Source organism: Malurus melanocephalus, unplaced genomic scaffold, assembly GCF_030028575.1.
Source record: "Malurus melanocephalus ecotype Western Australia unplaced genomic scaffold, MMel_1.1 scaffold_59, whole genome shotgun sequence".
NCBI classification, from domain to species: Eukaryota; Metazoa; Chordata; class Aves; order Passeriformes; family Maluridae; genus Malurus; species Malurus melanocephalus.
In genome coordinates, this window is record NW_026623291.1 from 1,593,943 (window position 1) to 1,613,542 (window position 19,600).

The following is a 19,600-nucleotide window of genomic DNA, read 5'->3' on the forward strand; positions in this document are numbered from 1 at the left end:
GAATGGCTCAAATAGACCCACTTCAGGTTTCCATACTGATCCACAACTTGCTTCTTATCCATAACTTAATATTTTTCCCAGTTGTCAGAGATGGGAGTTTCCATCTGAAGCTGTGAATCCCATCCTGCCTGATCCCTGTGCCATAGTAGAAGGTGGTTTGGTTTAGATCCCGCTGGATCTGGGAAGCCCGRATTCTTTTCACCCCAATTCCCAGCCTTGGCACCTCTCACCCTTTCCATGTCTGTTTACCCGTAACATGCCACAGCCATGCTGAGCCTCCCTTGGAAAGCAGCTGGAAGCTGCCAGGGAGATGCTGTTACCACTGATCCAGCTGCCCTGGAGGGCTGCTAATTCCCAATTCTCTACCAGCACATCCCAGTAAGAGCAGACCCCTCTCAGGTTCTGCTGTCCCTGCTGCACAATCCATGCATTAGGCTCACCTATGGCTATTCCCAGTGATGGAATAGCCATCACTTCCTTCTGGTGAATAACTGGGATYCGTTAGGAATCCTGCACATTTCAGCCGTTCTTGTGGCCCCAGGTAAGGGGTTTTCTCCCAGAGTGCAGTCTGCAATCTGTACCCAGAACCAGCTCCACATGTTCCCACAGGCCACTCGCCACTAAAGGCTTCAGACTGGACAGGAACAGGCCAAGCAAAAATAGAACTGGTGATCAGAAATGAGACCAGAAAACAAATCACATTCTGCTTTCTCACAAATCCACACCAGGAGGTGAGCTGGGTTTTCCTGTTCGAAGTACATCCTAATTCCATGTACACAGGTGGGCTGCAGGAGGAGCCTGAAGCACCTTCCTCGCTCTGTGCTCATGGCTGAAGGTCTGTGTGGTCCTTTCCTCCAATGCCTAAATACCAGCATGGAAATAGAGCATACATAACACAGAGGGAGCTTCTCTCTAGCAGATCTCAGTGACAAGGAAAGTCAAAGGCATTGCAAAAGATAAAAGACAGGGAATTTGGAATTATTTTTTTARTACTATAAATAGGTCAGCTCTTCAGTTGTGGGAAGAGTCCTCAATATTTAAGTGTTTTGTTACAAACCAGCCATCCCTCATTTTCACAGCTTTCTTCACCCTCTGTCTCATCTTCTGTTCACAAACTATCTTTGTTTTGAAAAGTACTATGCAAGGAGATAACCTGCTCTAGCATGGAATGTACTGAGTGGATGGGATAGCTCCAAAGCCTGGGGGTCAGGGGCAGCCTCCATCACGTGGCACAGGCCAGGCTGGCTCAGTGTCCAGGTGAACAGGCCAGGGACCTGCCTGCAGCCCCTCTCCCTCTGTAGTGAGTGTCTTGCACTCGAAGGTAAMAGATGAGCTTTGCTCACAGTCCTCAGCAGCACAACCCACTTCAGGGTGCCATGTAAGGGTGCAGCAGGAACCTGCACACTCCAGCACATCCCAGAACTTCTGCTAGAGGCCTCTTTGGAGATTGAGGTCTCCTCACCCCACTCAGTACCTCAGCCTTGGTGCTTTGTGGAGCTTTTTCACTTTAGTGATTCCTGCTATCTAGGAACAAGTTTGAGAAAGATTGCTTTGTAACCTTTGTATCACTATTTCCCTTAAATGAGGATATTGACAACACAGAAGTGTCTGCTGATGTGCTCTTGAGACCTGGGTACAAGAAGGACAAAAAGGGAACCTGTGGAACCTTGGGAGCAGCCAAGTTCCAAAACTGCTGCTGGAAGAAAAGCTACCAAGCAGCCTCTGCAGCTGCAAGCCATGCCAAGAACCCTCTCCCAGCAGAAGCTCTGCCATCTCCCACAGGAGCCAGTAAACATCCCATTCGAATGTGAAGGACTTGGGATTAGCCCTGGGAGGGGATGGGAAAGTCAGTGTCCCTCCCCAGGGCTATCATTCACACTGTCCCTTCTTGTGCTGGATCTGGACAGGCCCCGTGCCTGACCTCCCTCCCTGCAGCTACAGCTGCCAAAGCCAGAAACTTCCCATTGTTAAAGCTCAACTGGTTTTCTAAAAACAAAACTTTCTAGCACTTTTACACACACTGAATAACCTCTTTTAATGGAGTATTTTGGGRGCTGTAAACAAGGTTTTTAAATTGTAATTAAGTGCCATTAGGAAAGGTATGGTTCATCACTAAAATTAGCTCTTACAAAATGAAGTTCAAATTGAAGGCATCTTTTATAATGAATTTGTTTATTAAAAGCATTTGGATGATCTGCCATGGGTGTCTTCGTGGAGGGGAACTGGGGTTTTGGTTGGTTTAAGACAAGACAGAATCATAAGGCAGGTCAGAGACAGCTCCCTACACGAAGCCACAGAAGTTTTTTTTATTTCTTTGAAGCAAAGAATTAGACCCACAAGAAAAAGATCCAGCACCCCACTAGGGAGGCAGCCACAGCAGACACCATTATCCCCTGTCAAGGATAATAACATTTGCTAGCCAGAAAGTTCTGGTCGCTTGGTTCCAGTAAAATTTCCAGCCCATGTGGTAGCATTTCAGACAAGCCCAGCCCACTCCCCCTCCCAAATAACCCTGACATGCTCTGCTCCCCCCAGGCAGGAGAACCAGCACCAAACCGCAGCTGAAGCTACAACTGGCTGCAAGCTCCAGCTGCATTTGGAGATGAAACAGGGCAAAGCACACGCTGCCCTCTTGGGATTCTCCTTAAGAACATGGATTAAAAGCTGACAGCCATGATCAGTGTCAGTGCTCTTCTAAGAATGGTYTACTTTTCAGTCCTAGTTTTCATTCCTAATTCAGCCACCATTAAAACATGCCCTTTCCTCAGCAGCTTCCCTCTGAAGCTGGAAGCTATGACAGGACATGAATACACTYATCTGCCAAGAAAAGAGAAATGAAGTTCTGCACAGATTGTCCTGGTGGTGGAGCTGAAGCTTCCTTTGCCTTTTTAAAGGAAGAAGGGACGATTCTGATGATTTCTGAGTTTTGATTCAAGTATTTGCCAGCTCTGGTCTCACTCACAGCCATTCAGCAGCCCCAGACACTGGGCCCCATAACCTGGGGAATCACATCCATTCTCTCCTGTGCAAAACGTCTCAGGAAAAGGGAATTCCCTTTCCCTCCCCAGTCAGCATTCCTGCAGATGCCCACTGATCTCCTGCTATACACCCCCCAACAGAAACACACAAGCTCTGGGAAGCCATGGAGCTGGAAGCTGAAGGTTTGGCATCCTCAGCACTCTTCCAAGTCCTGCTTGGAGGACGGAATGGCAGCTCCMTTCCGAGCTGTCCTCTCCCCTCTGCTGCTCTAAAGCACTGTGTATCTGCACAACACTGCCCAACAGTTCTGCTGCTCTGCCCATCAGCGTCCCACRTCAAATGACGTATCTCACACAAGARACAAGGTGCTCAAGYAATCTTACCATGCAGCACAGCATCAGCAGATCCAAACACCTCAACTGGTGCCATAATTACAATATATGGCAGCATTCAGGACATGCCACACTGGGAGAAACTTAGTTTACCAGGAGAAAAAAATATTACAAAGAAAATCAGAGTATTCCAAGCTCTGCTTCTGGCTGAAGCCACACATCACAGACCACATGGGTGTTGAGCAGGCTAAGCATTACAAAAAGAAATTCTCCAGAAGTGGCTTAGGATAACCCAAGAGAGCAGAACAACAGGACAATGGCAGATTTATTTACAATAGGACACAAAGAATACATACATTAATTAAAAATTACAAAGRATACAGAGAAAACACTTCAGGGAAGGGAGAGAAATCAATGCTGGCTGAGCCTCTCCACTGGGGCAGGGGCAGAAGAAAAAAAAAGGAAAGAAAAAAAAGATCAACCAAAATCTCAGAGAGGGACCTCAAATCAGAACTGACATAGGACTCCACAGCACAGCTGGCTCACGCATCCCTGGCTTCCTTTTTTCATCCATGATTCCTGCTGATTGATTAGACTTTGGCATGATGGGCAAGGTTGATGGGAAGGGATACAGGCTCTTGCATGGAAACTTATGGCAATTTGGGTTAAAAAAGRCCCCAAAGCCCTCCCTGCAAGCAGYGAGRGCTTTGGACAGTTCTGGGCTGTAATGATGTGACCTGTGGCAGCTGGTCATTGGAAGACCTTACTGCAAGAAAAATTTTCATAGATCTCACTAAAAAATCCTCTTCTCTGTAGTCCTGACTGAATCCAGTGAGTCTGGGGATGGAGGAGCCTTCACTGCAGTGTGGAACCTTTTTCTTGATAAACACTGAAGTGACCAAAATTAAAAAAGAAATCACAACCCAACTTCAACCTCTTTTTAAAGACTTTCCCACAGGCCAGTTCAGGCATCAAGCCATGGGAAAAGAGCCTGTGTCAGCTGTCCTGAAGAGCTTGGACTGTTTCTTGTAGAGAACAAAATACAGCTATGGGGTGTACACTTTTCCTGTTCCCTGGAGGTAGAGAATTTCAGAGGAGGAGCAGAGAGCAGCAAGGGCAGCCAGAACACAGGGGACAGTGKCAAGAGAGCCCCGCTCCCAGCTCATGGGGCCACCCTCCTGTGCCAGCCCCTTCAGCACGGCCCGCACAGCTCTCAGGCAGCTCGGGCCCAACACTGCCTCACATCACTTGGCACTAATGCCACGGCATCACAGCGTCCCCGGCAGGCTCTGCAGGATCCCAGCGGCATTCCCAGGAAGGAGCCTGTCCTGTTTCCTCACACGYCTGGAGCAGAGCTACTGACACAACAAACCCTTGTAGTTACCTCACGTGTCCTTCCAGTCCTGTATTCCAGCACAACCACGTCACTTCCACCAGGACATKGTGTCCTGCCTTCTGAAGAAGAGGCAATCCCACCCTCCCGCAGCGGCCTGTGCTGTCCGAAGCTGGAGGGAGGGAGAAGCGATGCCGAGGGTTGCAGTTCTCAAGCTCTCTCAGGGTGAAATTGCACTTCCCAGGCTCTGAATGGCACCTCCAGCAAATTGTAAACAAGCCGAAGCCGGGACTTCGGTGATCAGAGCACGCTGGACTCCCGCTGGGTGAGCCTTTAGGCTCTGGTTATTCTGCCAGTCAAGCTCCCTCTTCTGTGCAGACACAAAGGCAGGAGAAAAACCCAGTCTGATTCTCGTCTGAAGAGTCTCCCTGAATCCTAGAGCACCCCAGGGGCTGGAAGAAAACGTTTTCACAAGTGTTTCCACTGCTGTCTCAAATCCATTCATCATCAACATAAAAAAAAGGATGAATTAGCAAAAAAGGGGGTTTACTTATACAGAGGGATATTTCTCTGCTAAAAAACTCCCTCAAATATGGAACARGATAATAAAGTTAAAATGTAAGGTATCTACAGACCCCTTTTCCCCGCAGAAGTAGCCCAGAATCCATGTACACTGTGCCAAAGTTACATTCCAAATCGAGGAGTTAATTATTTCTCTTGCCACTCTCCCACTGGATTTTTGTTTCCTTAAAAAGAGTTGGGAGAAGATGTCCCTGTCCCTCCTGGRAGGACACGCATTCAGAGATGTCTGATTCCTGCTGGGGGGGGTTCCAGCTTCAGTCGATTTTCACAGCAGCGTAGATCTTCCGCACAAACATGTAGGCTGCGTAGAAGCCAATGGTGCCCGTGAGGAGCCAGAAGGACAGGACCATGAGGGCAGTGTAGCCAAAGTACAGTAAGGAGGGAATGAACTCAACAATATCCAGCTAAAACAGAAGAGGRGGAAAAAATCAGCAAAGTAACATACAGAGGTGACAAATCAACCAGTGCCCTCTGCAAGGAGAGCTTTGGCAAAGGGAGGAAAACTTTCATTTTTGTCCAGCTGAAGGGAGATTGCCTTTGAGGTGGGGTCAGAGAATGCTGCTCTGCACAGGTCCTGGGGCACCTACAACCTTTCTCTCCTGTCTACAAGGGCTGTCAGCACTGCCTTGGGCTGGCATGGGGCAGACTGGGACTTGGCAGGCCCAGCGTTTCCTTTCCAAAATCCCACAGTCACCTCCAAAACCATGGCACTTTCACCCAGGAGGAATACCTTGTTCACAAAGTAGAAGACAGCATAGATCAGCACGTAGAAGGCAGATCCTCCAGACACCAGGAAGGTCCTCCACCACCAGCGGTAATCCTGACAGGATAAAGAGCYTCATTATCCCACAGGCTTTCTTCCCCCAGGCACTGCCTCAGGGAASCTGTGACCATTCCAGGACAAGGGAGAACAACACCCATCTTCCTCCAAAGGAAATCCACCATTTGGGGCTGGGGGCCTTTTTTATCACAGAAGTGTTTCCAAACCAAGAGATGTGAAGTTGACAGTGAAGCAAAGCCAGGTCAAGGACAAGCCCAAGGACATGGCTCACCTCTGGCCCTGAATTTTGTTTTGTAGTGGATGGAACGGAACAGTTTGGCAACAGCTCAAAACACCCTGCGCCCAGCAGAATTCCTGGTACAAAACCAGAGTTCCCAGCCTAACAGATAATCAAGGAGCTTTAATTCCCCTTGGAGTGAAGAGACATTGGGTACAATCACACTGTGAAGCYGGGCCACACTAATCTTTGCTGAGCAGCAGCAATAAAGGAGCCTGTGCTTTTCAAGGAGCAAGTACCCTGAGCTACCCAAACTACAAACATGGAAATCTCACCTCAGCACAGAGCTGGAAATACACCATGACAATGCTGATCTGGGAGCAGGATACCACCAGAATTATAAACACCAGGAAGAGGAAGCCAAAAAGGTAATAGAACTGGTTCTCCCAGATTGCCTGAAACAAAGACACAGCAGGAATTTGTTTCCACRCTACTGTAATCAATCACTGAATGTGGGACTAACTTCTGGCAGCCAAMCAAGGGAAAATGAGGAGCCCCTCAGCCTCACCTAGATGAAACCACAGATCTAATGCATTTCACAATGTCAGAGGATTCAGGTTGCAAAAAGGTGCACAGGGACAGCTCTGAGGTAATTTGTTCATTCCCCTGCATCTCCCAAGCAATGGAATAGCAAATGCTTCCCCATCCATACAAGATGAAAAATGGGCAGCAGCTGAAACAGTGACTGTCTCAAGAACAAGACCTCTCCTCGATATAATGTTACAGTAAATTTCACCTTTACCACAATTCTTCAAATCACCCAGAGTGTCCCACAGCTTTCTCTGGAAACTACTGAATGGCCTGGAAGAAAACCACTACCCCTTCAGAGAATAAAGGAATAGGAGACTGCTCCTGTGAAAGCCCCCTCCCTTTCAAAAGCTTTGGCATGAGAGGAATCTTATTGAGGAGGAGAGTGGATTACATGCTTACACTGAAAATGAAGAACAGTTCGATGAACATGGCTCCGAAAGGCAGAATACCAGCCATGAGGATCCTACAGAGYAGAAAGTAAAACCATAAGCAGCACAATAAAACTGCCTGGACATTAAAAAACCTTTGTAAACYACAAAGAACACTCCAAGCAAAGGCTCTACATATCCAGATTACTGAATTTCACAGGCAGTGACACAGTTGCTCCGACTGTTCAGCACGACGTACTACTGCTACAAGCACTCCTCATACCACGTCCAAATTATCAGTGTTGTCTCAAGGAACCCCATCTGCCATCTGTCCATGTCCAGAGAGCCACAGAAAGTGACACTTAGCAACCCAAGGGGACTGAGGGGAAGGGACTTAACTCACCGTATTTCCCAGACACTCATCACTCACCCCACAAATTTGTTCATATACCACCTCTGCTCCGGGATCTGCCTGGGAATCTGATTTGTCCGTACAGGATTGTCATACGGCTGCTTGCGAAATCCAAAGTAGTAACCCAGGTAGACCAAGGGCAAGGAGATCCCAAACCACATGCACAGCAAGGCCACCATGGTAGGGAAAGGCACCTGGAATCACACCAAGAGCCACAGAAGTGAGGCTGATAGCTCRCCTGCCCTGGGGACTGATGTCATCGGCCAAGCCAACCCTCCAGTTACTCACTTGGAAAGGTCTTGGAAGCCATACGAGTCCCTCCCAGCCCAGTGACCCCCTCCCACCCAGCAGGCCTCGGGCTGAGGGTGGCACCTACCGCACCAGAGGAGTGTTTCCCCCAGATGAAGCAGTTGAGGATGAAGCAGATGCTGAAGACCACACCCGGGTACAGGGTCGCTGTCTGCAAAAGGAACCACAGTGTAAGAGAAGGCACCTGACTCATCAGCCAGATGTTCCTCTGGAATGAGTCCATCCCTGGGACAAGGCACACGTGGAGAAAGTGCCCCTTTTGCTACAGGATAAGGACACAGAGCTGGGCTGTGGGGAGGATCTCAGACAATCCTCTTGGCTCTAGTATGTGCTCTGGTGGTGCCTTTTCTGTACAGCTACAAGGACTCAACCCACAGCAAATGTGCAGCACAGCCAGACTGTGCCCAGCTACCACGAACACATGGTTCTTATCCATGTGCTTATCCACAGAACTTACTATCAGCAAACCTGATAAGCAGCACAGAACAACCAAGACTCACACAAAAAGCTCCCTTCTTCCATCGATGACCTTTCAGAGTCCGGTATAAGCGGCCAGCAAAGAATCCACCAAAAACCCTGGACAGAAATAAGCCAGGAGAACAAAAATGAGCTGTTGTTGCTGGGTAGAGGCAGGACAGCACTGGGGGGAAGCCGTGGAGGCACCTACCCCATGAACATGAAGAGGAAGCAGGCAGTTGTCATCAGCGCRCCCCGACTCGAAGGCGACAGCATCCCCAGCATAGCAACAACTGCAGAGGGAAACAGGACAAGGAACAGCAGCTCTGAGGGCCATGTGCTGCAGCAGCTGGAGGACAGGGCCTGTCCCATCCACAGCCCACAGCTCCTGGAATCTCTGCACAGCCTGATTTCCTTCACAGCATAACACATCCACAACCTCCAGCATGGGCCAGAGAGGAAGGCACAGCTTTGATCTCAGCTACAGACCATGCTTCAGCTTCAGCTTCCCCAGGGATGGGAGCAGGTGCAGCTCAGCAGGCAAGGCACACCTGTGCAAACGTCTCCCAGCCCGCTATGAGCCATGGCTCACGGCTTGGCAAAGGAAATAGAATCACACAAAACTGCCTTCAACTGGGAAATGTCATCCAGCAGCTCTGCAGTGCTGAGCCCAGGCTGACTGCAACAGGAAGCAGCTTTATGGGCCCTCACTCCAGCTAAGGTAAGCACAGGRTGAAGTCAAACATCCTCAAGCATCATTCATGTTACAGCCACCCCGTGCAACATGTGCCACTTACAGATGACAATCAGGATCATACAGAAGAGCTGAATTCCAGAGCCCAGGAGAGAGCTGAGGATCATAGGGTACTGTGGAGGCCTGAAGACATCTCCRTGCACAAGTTTCCAACCAGATTCCTCCATGGTATCTTCCTGTAGCAACAACAGAAAAAGGAGGTTATTTAGATGTGATTTGCCAGTGGAAATTAAGGTCCTATCACAGCAAGCCTATGAGGTTAACTTCCCTGGATCCAGCTTTTTTTGTTGAATTTTATCACTCTATCAAGAAACTTTGTTCATCTTGTGCTAAAAACAGCTGAGGCCCGAATTTGCAGTGCCAGGGCACACATTTACAGAGCTGTCTGCAATTATTGCTTACGTTTGAAGACAACCAAACTGCTTAGTGATTGTACAACAGAGAAAGGCATATGACAGCATGATAGAACTGCCCCTCCCAAGGCCAGGGCTCAAAGCAAAGTAGGGGCAAGGGAAGAGACAATACACCCATGTTTGCACACTAGATCCCTCCTGATCTGTGCTTCCCTCCCTCTCCAATCCCAGCCCAGCAACAAGCACATACAATGTCATCCTCCTTGTTGTAGTTGGCAATGTCTTTCCGCAGCGTCCGGATGATGATCATGCTGAGAATCCCTGAAAACAAGCACCAACTGAGTTCAGCTCAGAGGCTCACACATGGCTGTGCTGCTCTCATGCTGTGCAACTACATGGCTGCCACCAATATACTGTTCTTTCTGGGAGAGGAGGTTTTGGGTCATCAGCAAAGACAGAAACAAAAACCCAAGGAAGAGGGAAGGCAGTATTCCAGCAGGAATGGGGCATTGTGGCTTTCTTGTGGGTTTGTTTACTCCCTCAATGACCCCAGCAAGAGAAAGGCTAGTAAACGCCTGACCCCACAAGACACTGCATGAACTGGGAGGTTTTAAGTGCTGAGGTTAGTTTCCTGCCCCTTCTGACTAGGTTCACACATGGCAACATCCTCCTCAAGCCACCTGCAGCTCAAGCTTAATAATGGTAAAGCCAGAGATAATTGTAAAGCCTTCCTCATCCCACACATCCACTCACCTGAAAGGAAAAAGACAACCACAACCGAGTTAATGATAGAAAACCAGTGGATCTGCACGTCACTCATGGTCAGGTATGTGTCCCAGCGGGAAGCCCACTTAATATCACTTTCCTGAAAGAAAAGGAGAGTTCTTCTCACAAAAGCACATTCCCAATGCCTTCCACAGCTCCTGTGACAGACACTTGGAGCATCACTGCCAGCCAGCTCYCCAGTACTGCCTCACCTCCCAATGCACAGAGTAGGTGAAGAGCAGCTGGTTCTCTTTAGTAGGATCTATTTCCTGAGGGGCAGAGCCYGTGGCTTCGGGCAGGGTGCACATGCTCTTCTCATCAGCCTTCAAATCTATAAGAGAAAGCATGGCACATGGTCAGCCCTTCCCTCAGACACCACCTCTCCCAYGGAGCATCACCCTGAGGGCACTGGGCTGCAGTAATTCCAGCTACTGCGGGGAAGCACTTGCTCCTTGCTCACCTGCTCTGCAGTTTGCAAAACTATTCTCCTGACCAGCAGTGGAGCATCATTAACAGTCAGGAAAGCTATGCACAGGGCTCTGCTTAACTGGAAGGATAAAATCCAGAGGTTCTGAAGCCAAGGATCTAAATCATGAACAAAACCTCTATTCCACATGATATGCTGAGAAACAAAACCTCTGCAGCAGTGCCTGCTCTGGCAGAAGAGAGCTGCATGGGCTGATCCACACCATGAACAACTGCCCTTCTAGACACCCTTTTACACTGGGCTCACTGAGATAGGAGKGTTTTCCCCCTACCATTATTTTTAAAGTTCAGTCTCCCTACAACAGTTCCAAACATCCTGTGTGTCCCTGGACTAGCACAYAGTGTCCCAGTCAGGGAGCTCTGCACCACAACAAGAGCTAAAATGCCAGACATGCCTCATACCAGATGACACAGTGCARAAAAATCCAACCCCAAAACCTCAAACTCGGATCTTTTTACAGCAATTGATTTTCYATGGATATCTCTCTATTGTTCATATTGCCTAATTAACAAACCAGTTTATTATTCTTATAATTTAGAGTAATTTCTGTGCCCGATGAAGCAACAATTGGCACCCTAATACATCAGTGGCATCTGATTCTTGTCCCTACAGGAGATTCCTCCCCCTAGCTCCCCTCCCCAGGAGTTTCTTACCTTCCAGTTTAATGCTTTGGGGAATCACCTCAAAGCGCACCACCCTGTAGGTGTGCTCCTGGCTCTCTTCCACATCCTCTCTGTGGTAGTAAAGGATGAAGGAGAGGTGGTTGTGCAGGTAGAACTGAAACAGTGACATGAAATAAAACATCAGCACCCCAYGGGAGGAAGAGACAAAGCTGAGAAACAACAACTGCAGAAAACAGCTTCAGTGAGGGAAAACTAAAGACTCCAACACCAGAGATCAGCCAGCCTGAGGGGGAATAGTGCCTTTGCTCTGCTGAGGGGAAACCACTGCATGAGCCTGTCCAAAATTACACAGTGAATAAAAAAGAGCAAGGACTCCTGGCTATTGTAGCAGCAGTTCAGCACCCACCCACTTCTTCCCACAAGAGACCCCTCTCTCATATTTACACTCTTTATAAAACCTTTTGGTTGCATTCCCAATCCTGATACTCTCTGGCAGACCTCTAACAGACACCCAGATCTCCTCCAGGCACCCTCACACAGCACCTCAATTCTCTACCTTGTTACCGTCCATAAACCCAAGCCTATATCCATGCTCGAACTGCACATCCTTCTCCTTCTTCTTCTCCTCTTCCTCACGATTGGAATAAAACTCCAGCCGTGTTGCCACWGGGAGGTTATCAGCAATGCTGAAAACACAGATTTCAGATCAAGTTTGTCCACAGCACCAAATTCCCCCCRACACAAGCCCACACTCGAGGTGACTCACAGGTGGACATAGTAATCCTCCCTGATGCGCTCAGCGATGAGCTTGCTCTGATCCACKGTCAGAGTGACTGGCTTGTTGGGAAAGTTGCACAGAACCTCACATTTCTTCTCCACATTCATGGAAACCTGGAATGGTGTATTTACAATTCGGTCCCCTCGAAGAACCTCACCTGGAAAACAGGAAAATATGGGCAGAGTTAGAGAATGCCAGGTTTCCTGCTGCTGATCCTGCTGCCAGGCACTGTGCAGCTGGAGGGACCACAGCAAGTCTTCTTTGGTAACTCAGGTGCAAGGACAAGACTTCAGGGCAGTTTAGCTACTTTGTTGTAAGTATCAAGCAGGTTACACATTACTCTGCTTCAGGAAAAGCATTTTCTCTGCCCAACACACGGACACTGCTGTTTGCACACTGCCAGCACACAGTGAGTCAGAGGGAGAAGGTTCTCCCAACTAAGCAGAAGTGACATTTGCAATTGGTTTTACCCCTGTAAACACCCCCACCACTGTCTGACAGGTACACACCGAGGTTCTCAGCCTTGTATGTGATCTTGCTGGGCTGGCAGAAGGGCAGTGAGTAGTACTCGTATGGCAGCTGTGTCCGGGAGCTCGTCAGCTTCACAGCCTGCACGAAGAATGGAAGGATTATCTCCAGAAAAGAATTCCAGATAATTTCCTGTCCTCTCAGCATCATCCAGAAGCTGATGCTTACTTCAAGACACCTTCCATAAAGCTCACTTCTGGAATATACTACTACTACTACTACTACTACTGCTGCTGCTACCACTAAAAATAGTAACAGAGACAGATGTTCCTGAGAGACTTCCAATAGCATTTCATTCATAGAGAAACACTCAAAGAACAAAGCATGGTTTCACAAATTTATGTCTCAGTGGAGTCCTAGAAACAACAAAGAGCTCAAAAGATAATCAAGAGTCACATTTCATGTAAGATTTCCTCAAACAAAAATTCATATCCCAGTGGACCTGGAGGTCTGGCTTCCAGTGTTATGAAAAGTTCAGCAATTTTAATCTCCGCAAGGAAAGCCAGAGAGCCATGAGTCTGGGAAGACAAGGTGACCAACCACAAACATTCCTGGAGAGTTTCCACAAATCACAGGGTACAAGGGAAGTGCAGAGACATACCACAACAGCCAAGGCCACAGTTGCTCCGAAAAACAGAATTGTTTTGTAACACAGCCAAGCTTGTTTATTGGAAGAGTGCTGGCAAACACACTGACTTGCCTAAGCATTAGAGGAAACATTTGGCTCCTGAAATCCCTTTGAGAACAGCCATTCCAATACCCTCTTCTTCTGGGAAGCTTACTGTAGCCACAGGCAAGTCTCATTTGCTTAAAAATAGCCTATGTCTGGCAGCCTGTGGCCAAAGAGAAAACTGTGCTGTGCTTCGTGTGGGAGCAGCCAACCTCAGCAGCCCCGAGGGTGCTGGATTTGCTGAGACAGAGGCCACAGCTTTAGAAAAATAAATGAAATGGGCTATAAATCACTGATGTCTGAAAGCAAAGCCTGGTTTCCTCACACATAGGTGCAGCAGCTCTGTCGTTGAGGATCAGCAATGCTGCACAGGAATGGCTCTCAGTAAGGCTGGGCTGAAAAATCTGCAAGGCTCAAGGACAAACACTTCCACTTGGGAAGGGTTTCTCATGGATTTTGGTAGTAATGAAGACATAACATGAGCAAACTGGGTATTGAGAAGGTCTGAGTCGGACCTTATTCCATCATTCACCTTCTACCCACAGGCACATTCTTGGTAAGCATTTTGAGAGTCAATATAGTGCTGGAGAAATTAAATTCACTTCAAAGCCACAGTGAGAAAGGGACCCTTTTGACAAACAGAGCAACATCTTAAGGACTTTGGTGCAACTACTGAAGGAATTTGGWAGAAGAGATCAGGGGCAAGAACAGGAACCACACTGGGACGTGAACATTGTGAAACAGAGGAATTATCTGAATACCAAATTTTAGCAGCAGGATCCRCAAATTTGGCTTTCCAGCTCCACTTAGCTGCTATGATATAAAAAAAAAAGAAAAAACCACAAGACAAAAGCCCCTGAATCAAATGGACAAACAGCACTAAGTTCATCCTACCTTTATTTCTACAGGATCATTGCGGTGGAAGTTGATTGGAGCCACCCCAGGTACATAGAAYGAGTCTGTGCTGTGCAGCAACAACAGCAGGCCCAGCATATATCTTAGCCTTTCCTGTAAAAAGGAGAAGAAACAGTAAAATATAACAGAAACACTGGTACAATGTTAGCAAYGGGCAACTACACTGGAAGTGTTCACCCCAGACATCAGAAAGGCTGTGCAGTCAGGTGGTGAAACAGATTAAATTCACAAAAGTTGTTCTGAGCTTTTTTTAGTGACTCTCATCAAGACACTTTCCACTCTGGTCTCTGCCTCTTCATCTGCAATTACAAAAACTTCAGCTTTGCTCAACCACAAGAAAAATGCAATTTTTATCTGCACCATGGGGCATCAAGCAGGCCATCACTTGACTTTTCTGGTCCTCCCCATCTGAGCTCCCTGTCTTACAGAAAAGGGCCCTGAATGTGGAGTCAGGTGTGACACCAGTAAGTGTCCCCAAAGGGACATTCACATCACCACTCCCTCCTGCTCCACTCTGCTTTCCTCACCCCTCTGGGCCACAACACAGATCAGTAACACAGTAAAAAATTTTCACCCCTTTTTTAGGGTGTAGGTGACAGGTCAGACTGGAAAGTTCAATCAGCTCCACAGGAGCTCCAAGAGAACCCAGACCCCAGCAGCAAACTCTTTAACCTTTTATTTAAGCATTTTTAACATCTTGCTGCCTCCTCAGCCCTTCCTGTTACCTCAGGTAACCCAGCTCAAGCACGGGCAGGAAGGCTATGAAATGGAAATCAAGCTTTAAAGAGTATTAGCCAGCAGCAGCTTGTCTGGATTAGGACATCAGCTCTGCTATAATCTCACAGCTCTACCAGCTTCAGCCCCTTCCCCTAAACTCTCTGTGTGTATGYCACCACTGGAAAACCACACAAAACCCAAAGTTTGGTTTGGGATAACTCTTGAGCTAATGCTGCAGCTGTAAGAAACCAAATCCCACTGTCCCTGTGTGTCCTCAGCACAGTCAGTTGGTCTGACACAGCACCAGAGRGAACACTCCACAGGCCAGGTGTGGACAAACAGCAGCTCTACCATGGGGATCCTTCCTCAGGCTGGAGGGAAAAAAATAAATCTGTGTTTATTGCTCCCACACCCCTTCTYCTTCATCACATTCCTCCTGTCTTATTCTAAGGCAAGGAAGGTATGCTTGGCCCAGAAATCAGCGAGGGCCAACCAGAGGATCCAGATTAGTGGAATTGAGCAGAATAAAAAGAAAAGGCTGAAATGGCAGGGGGTTGAAACTCCAAAATATATTTAAGATGGAAATGCTAGGCACCTACAGAAAATGTTAATACTGAATCATCAAGTATGTGTGGTCTTCCAGTACCTGAAGGAAGCCTACAAGAAAAAATGAGAGAGACTATTTACAAGACCATGGAGTACAGGACAAGGGGGAATGGCTTTAAACTGACAGAGAGTAGGGTTAGATTGGATATTAGGAAGAAATTCTTCCCTGTGAGGGTGGTGAGGCCCTGGCACAGGCTGCCCAGAGAARCTGTGGCTGCCCCATCCCTAGAGGTGTTCCAGGCCAGGTTGGATGGAGCTTGGAGCAACCTGGGATAGTGAAGGGTGTCCCCGGCCATGGCAGTGGRGAGGAAAAAGATGAGCTTTAAGGACCCTGCCAACCCAAACCATTCTGTGAYTCTACGATCTTTATTGCTTACAAAGGGGATTTTCAGATCTATTCTAAGCACAGCCAAAAACACTTGGAGCAGGCATAAAGCCCAGCTTGGAAGCACTCTTGTTAAAACTGCCRGGGCTTCAATACTGATCTGCCTTGAGACAACATGGGGCTTGTTTTCTGTGCCACACAAAATTTTGCCTTCCCAGTCTTTTAGAGAGTGCTCAGTGACTCTCTACTGAATAGGAAAAGGTCTCCTGGGCAGGTGAAGCACTGGAAAGAACCTGCACTTTTGTACCACACTGCGCTCCAGAGCTGCCAGTGACCTGTAATCCTTGTGTCATTTGTCACTGAAGTGACAGACCTACACAATGTTACTCAAAAACCAAAACCACACCCGTGCCACCCTTGCCCCAGCAYGCTGAGAGGTGACAAAACCAGCAGAGAACTTTAGCAGACACACAGGAGACACGTGAGCATGCAGAGGATGAAATTTTTGATGACAACTTTGGCAGAAATCGGGCTGTCTCTGCATACAAATGATGATGACTCAGGCAGCACCAGGCAACAGGAAAGGCAAGAGAGCAACTCCTTGCCAGGAAAGAACAGTTGGTAGCAAGAAATGGGAATGCTGCTATACAACAGGTGGGGGAGCTTTGGAAGTGAAATATGAAGTAAATGCTCCGTGCAGGTTCTTAAGCTGGCAGAGCACAGGGAAGCTGAAGCTGGGGGCCTTTCTCATCAGGATCTYTGCTCTTGTACTGACAAATGTTGTTCATGTTCTTCAAATAAAGCAGCAGCTTAGCAATGGCAACACAGATACCACCCAAAACATGTGTGTAACTCATGGGCGTGGCCAGGTGATCATCTCACCTGAGGGATGCCCACAAGCTGACTTCTCTCCTATGCCAGGTCAAAATTTCCAGGAGGAAGCTCTGTTTTGGTTCTGTCAAAGAGCCCTGSCAAGGCCCAGACTTACAGCAAACAGGACACACACCTTTGCAACCTTTTCCAGTTATTTACCTTCCAGGACACATGCACAAAACCCCCTCAGGTGACAGTCTTGCATCTGAGGCACCAGGAAATCATGCAAAGCAGCAACAAGTAGCACAACAAACGTGCACAACTCCAGACTGAGGAAAACCCAGCTGAATATAGGCAAAAATAGTTCAGATTGCCTAAGCCTGATYATTTTCCTAAATGCAGACATGTGGAGAGAACCTTTCTGAGGAGAACACAATCTAAATAAAATACACAAATGCAGGAGCACAATCACCCATTCCTGTCCCTCAGACTGAAAGTTCACACTCTCCAACAAGGCAGTTCTGGATAATTATCACTAGATTTGGGATTTGCAAACAACTCYAGTGTTTATAACACTCAGAAAGACTTAAACAACGTTGTCACTTCCTGTGAATTTACAGAAGTTTCACAAACCACACTGCCAGAACAGAGGAATTATTCACTAAACCCCAGCCTGACCCAGCACAAAGAGGCCCTAAAACATCCAGTTATTACCACACAATTGTGCTTCCCCACAGTTCATGGTCCTGCCAGCTACTACTGCCAGAGTCTGAACTCCAGCATTTATTTAAGGGAAAGGGAAAACAGCAGCTGCTCCCTGGGGCACTCTGCAACAGCTCCAACGTGCTCCAGGGGGTCTATGGCCTTGCCATGTGCACCCAGGACTTCCCTGCCCAGGTTACTGCCAACAATTTGAAGAAACCCTCAAGCAGCAGCAATTTCAAGCATCTGAATCAGGCTGGTGCTGCACCAGGGCYGATTTAGATCTCAAGTGTTTCACAATTCACATAGAAACTGAACAACACAACACAGTATCTGCTCAAAAAGAGGAAAAGGAAGGAGGAAGTGACAATGATGGGTATCATGAATCTTTTTGGCAGAGGAGGGACATCAAACAGCCATAATCAAGAGCTGTAAACTTTCAAAGACAGCTTTGAAGAAAAACAGGGAAAATAACCTGTGCAGAGCCATTTGTCCAAATGGATTCACACAGCTCTCCTATTCCATTCCACTTACTGAAACTTCTTAATATGGTGACAGAAAGGGAGGCAAGACACAACCCACTACTCTGTAGGAGGGAAAAAAAAATCCAACAAACTTCTGTCACAAAGTTCTGTAACCTTCCTTCTACCCTCAGGCACATTAACAGGACATAAACAGCACTAATGGCACCTGCTCTTTCCCAGCTCCAAGGTGTCAGCCTGACATTCATCCGCTTTTCCAATCTGGAATGATCTAGACAAACTCATCTTACATCCCTGGCCTGCTCACCCTGTACTGGAGAAGTCGCTGAGAGCCTTTTGGAAGGAGACAAGTGCTGCATTCACATTAATTTCAGAGCTCCTTTAACACCAGGAAAGCTGCTGGCAGCTCTTTCTGCCCTTCACACAAGAGAGAGCCACGAGGAAATTCCCAGTAGGGCCATCCTCAGCTCCCAAAGCCAGCTGAGCACTCCTTCCTCTCTGCCTGRGGGAAAGCCAGCAGGGTATGAAGATGCTTAAAGCAAATTAAAGGAACACCTYGGCTCTCCCAATCCCCTCCCAGTCTCTCCATGAGTCATCTCACACTCCAGCCATCAGTGACCTTTGTATCAGCACACATCCTTTATCCATACCGCTACTCCTGCAATGCATCATCACAGAAATATCCTCCTAGGAAAGCAAGGAGGAAATCCGTTTTACTCCTACAAGACTTCAAGGCAGATAACACATGTCTCAGCAGTTCATTTTCTCCTCTGTGAGGTAGGACTAATGCTCGCCTACCTTAATAAATTCCCACCAGGAACACCTTCAGTTCTCCGAGGATGCAGGGAATAATTCAGTAGTAATAACAGGGATGCGGGAAGGTGAAGCAGCTGCTCAAACCCAGACCCGACAATCACCACCAAACGCTTGTGAAAACCACACACAGAGCAACAGTTCTGTGCCTGGCACCTGCACCGGGCACAGGCTAACACGTCGGAAGAGAAGAGAAAAAGAAGTGCCGATGCTCCCTACAACATACACCGCTCCGAGCCCCGCGCCCGGCCCCTCCTGCCCCGACAACGCCGCGAACCGCAGAAACGGAGCAAACTTTGCTAAAGAAGCGCAGGGCAGGAGGGGCAGGAACCCACTCGGCTCCGCTGGGCCCCTGAGCACCGAGCGGCGGCCCGAGCTCTGCTCTCCGCCGGTGACACCGCCGGGAGACGCGGGACAGCTGCAAGGCCCCGGGCGGGACCGTGGAGCCTCCCCCAGCCAGAGGCCGGGCCCGCATCCCTCCCAGTGCGGTGCAAACCCGCCTGGAGCCGCCGCACCGAAGCCCGTGCCGGGGCGGAGGGCGGAGGGCAGCGGGCGGGACGCGGGGCCGGGCCGGGCCCCGCCGCACTCACCATCGCCGCCGACGCCGCCATCTTGGATCCACGTGTCGGCGCTGACGTCACCGGAAGCGGCGCGCGGTTGGCTGAGGGGCCGATCGCCATGGCGACCGCGGCGGCCYGGCAGGACCGCACCGAGCGGCCGCACTGCGCGATGGCGGAGCCGGGAACAGCTTAGCCCCGGACCATCCCAGCCCTTCTGCCTGGAGGAGTGGGGCGGGGGTCGCTGCTATGCTCCCCAGCGGGTTTGCGGCCCCGCGAAGCCGGCCGGGGAGGGGACGGCCCGYGCCGCCATCTTTGCTGAGGGCAGCGGCCTGTGCAGGGAGGGCGGGCA

At 48.8% G+C, this 19,600-nt stretch overlaps 1 protein-coding gene across 1 annotated transcript; it reads right to left on the minus strand.

Annotated features, from left to right (window-relative positions):
• Window positions 1-3,618: 3,618 nt before the first annotated feature.
• On the minus strand, window positions 3,619-19,386 carry TM9SF4 (transmembrane 9 superfamily member 4). The gene is made up of 18 exons (XM_057366011.1): window positions 19,282-19,386; window positions 14,213-14,326; window positions 12,630-12,729; window positions 12,109-12,277; window positions 11,899-12,028; window positions 11,373-11,496; window positions 10,445-10,563; window positions 10,221-10,332; window positions 9,718-9,788; window positions 9,158-9,290; window positions 8,572-8,653; window positions 8,405-8,480; window positions 7,972-8,055; window positions 7,614-7,789; window positions 7,215-7,278; window positions 6,560-6,679; window positions 5,957-6,046; window positions 3,619-5,630 (listed from the first exon to the last, which is right to left on the minus strand). Exons 1-18 carry the CDS (start codon window positions 19,369-19,371, stop codon window positions 5,481-5,483), a joined length of 2,004 nt encoding a protein of 667 aa, XP_057221994.1. The 5' UTR covers window positions 19,372-19,386; the 3' UTR covers window positions 3,619-5,480.
• Window positions 19,387-19,600: the final 214 nt, after the last annotated feature.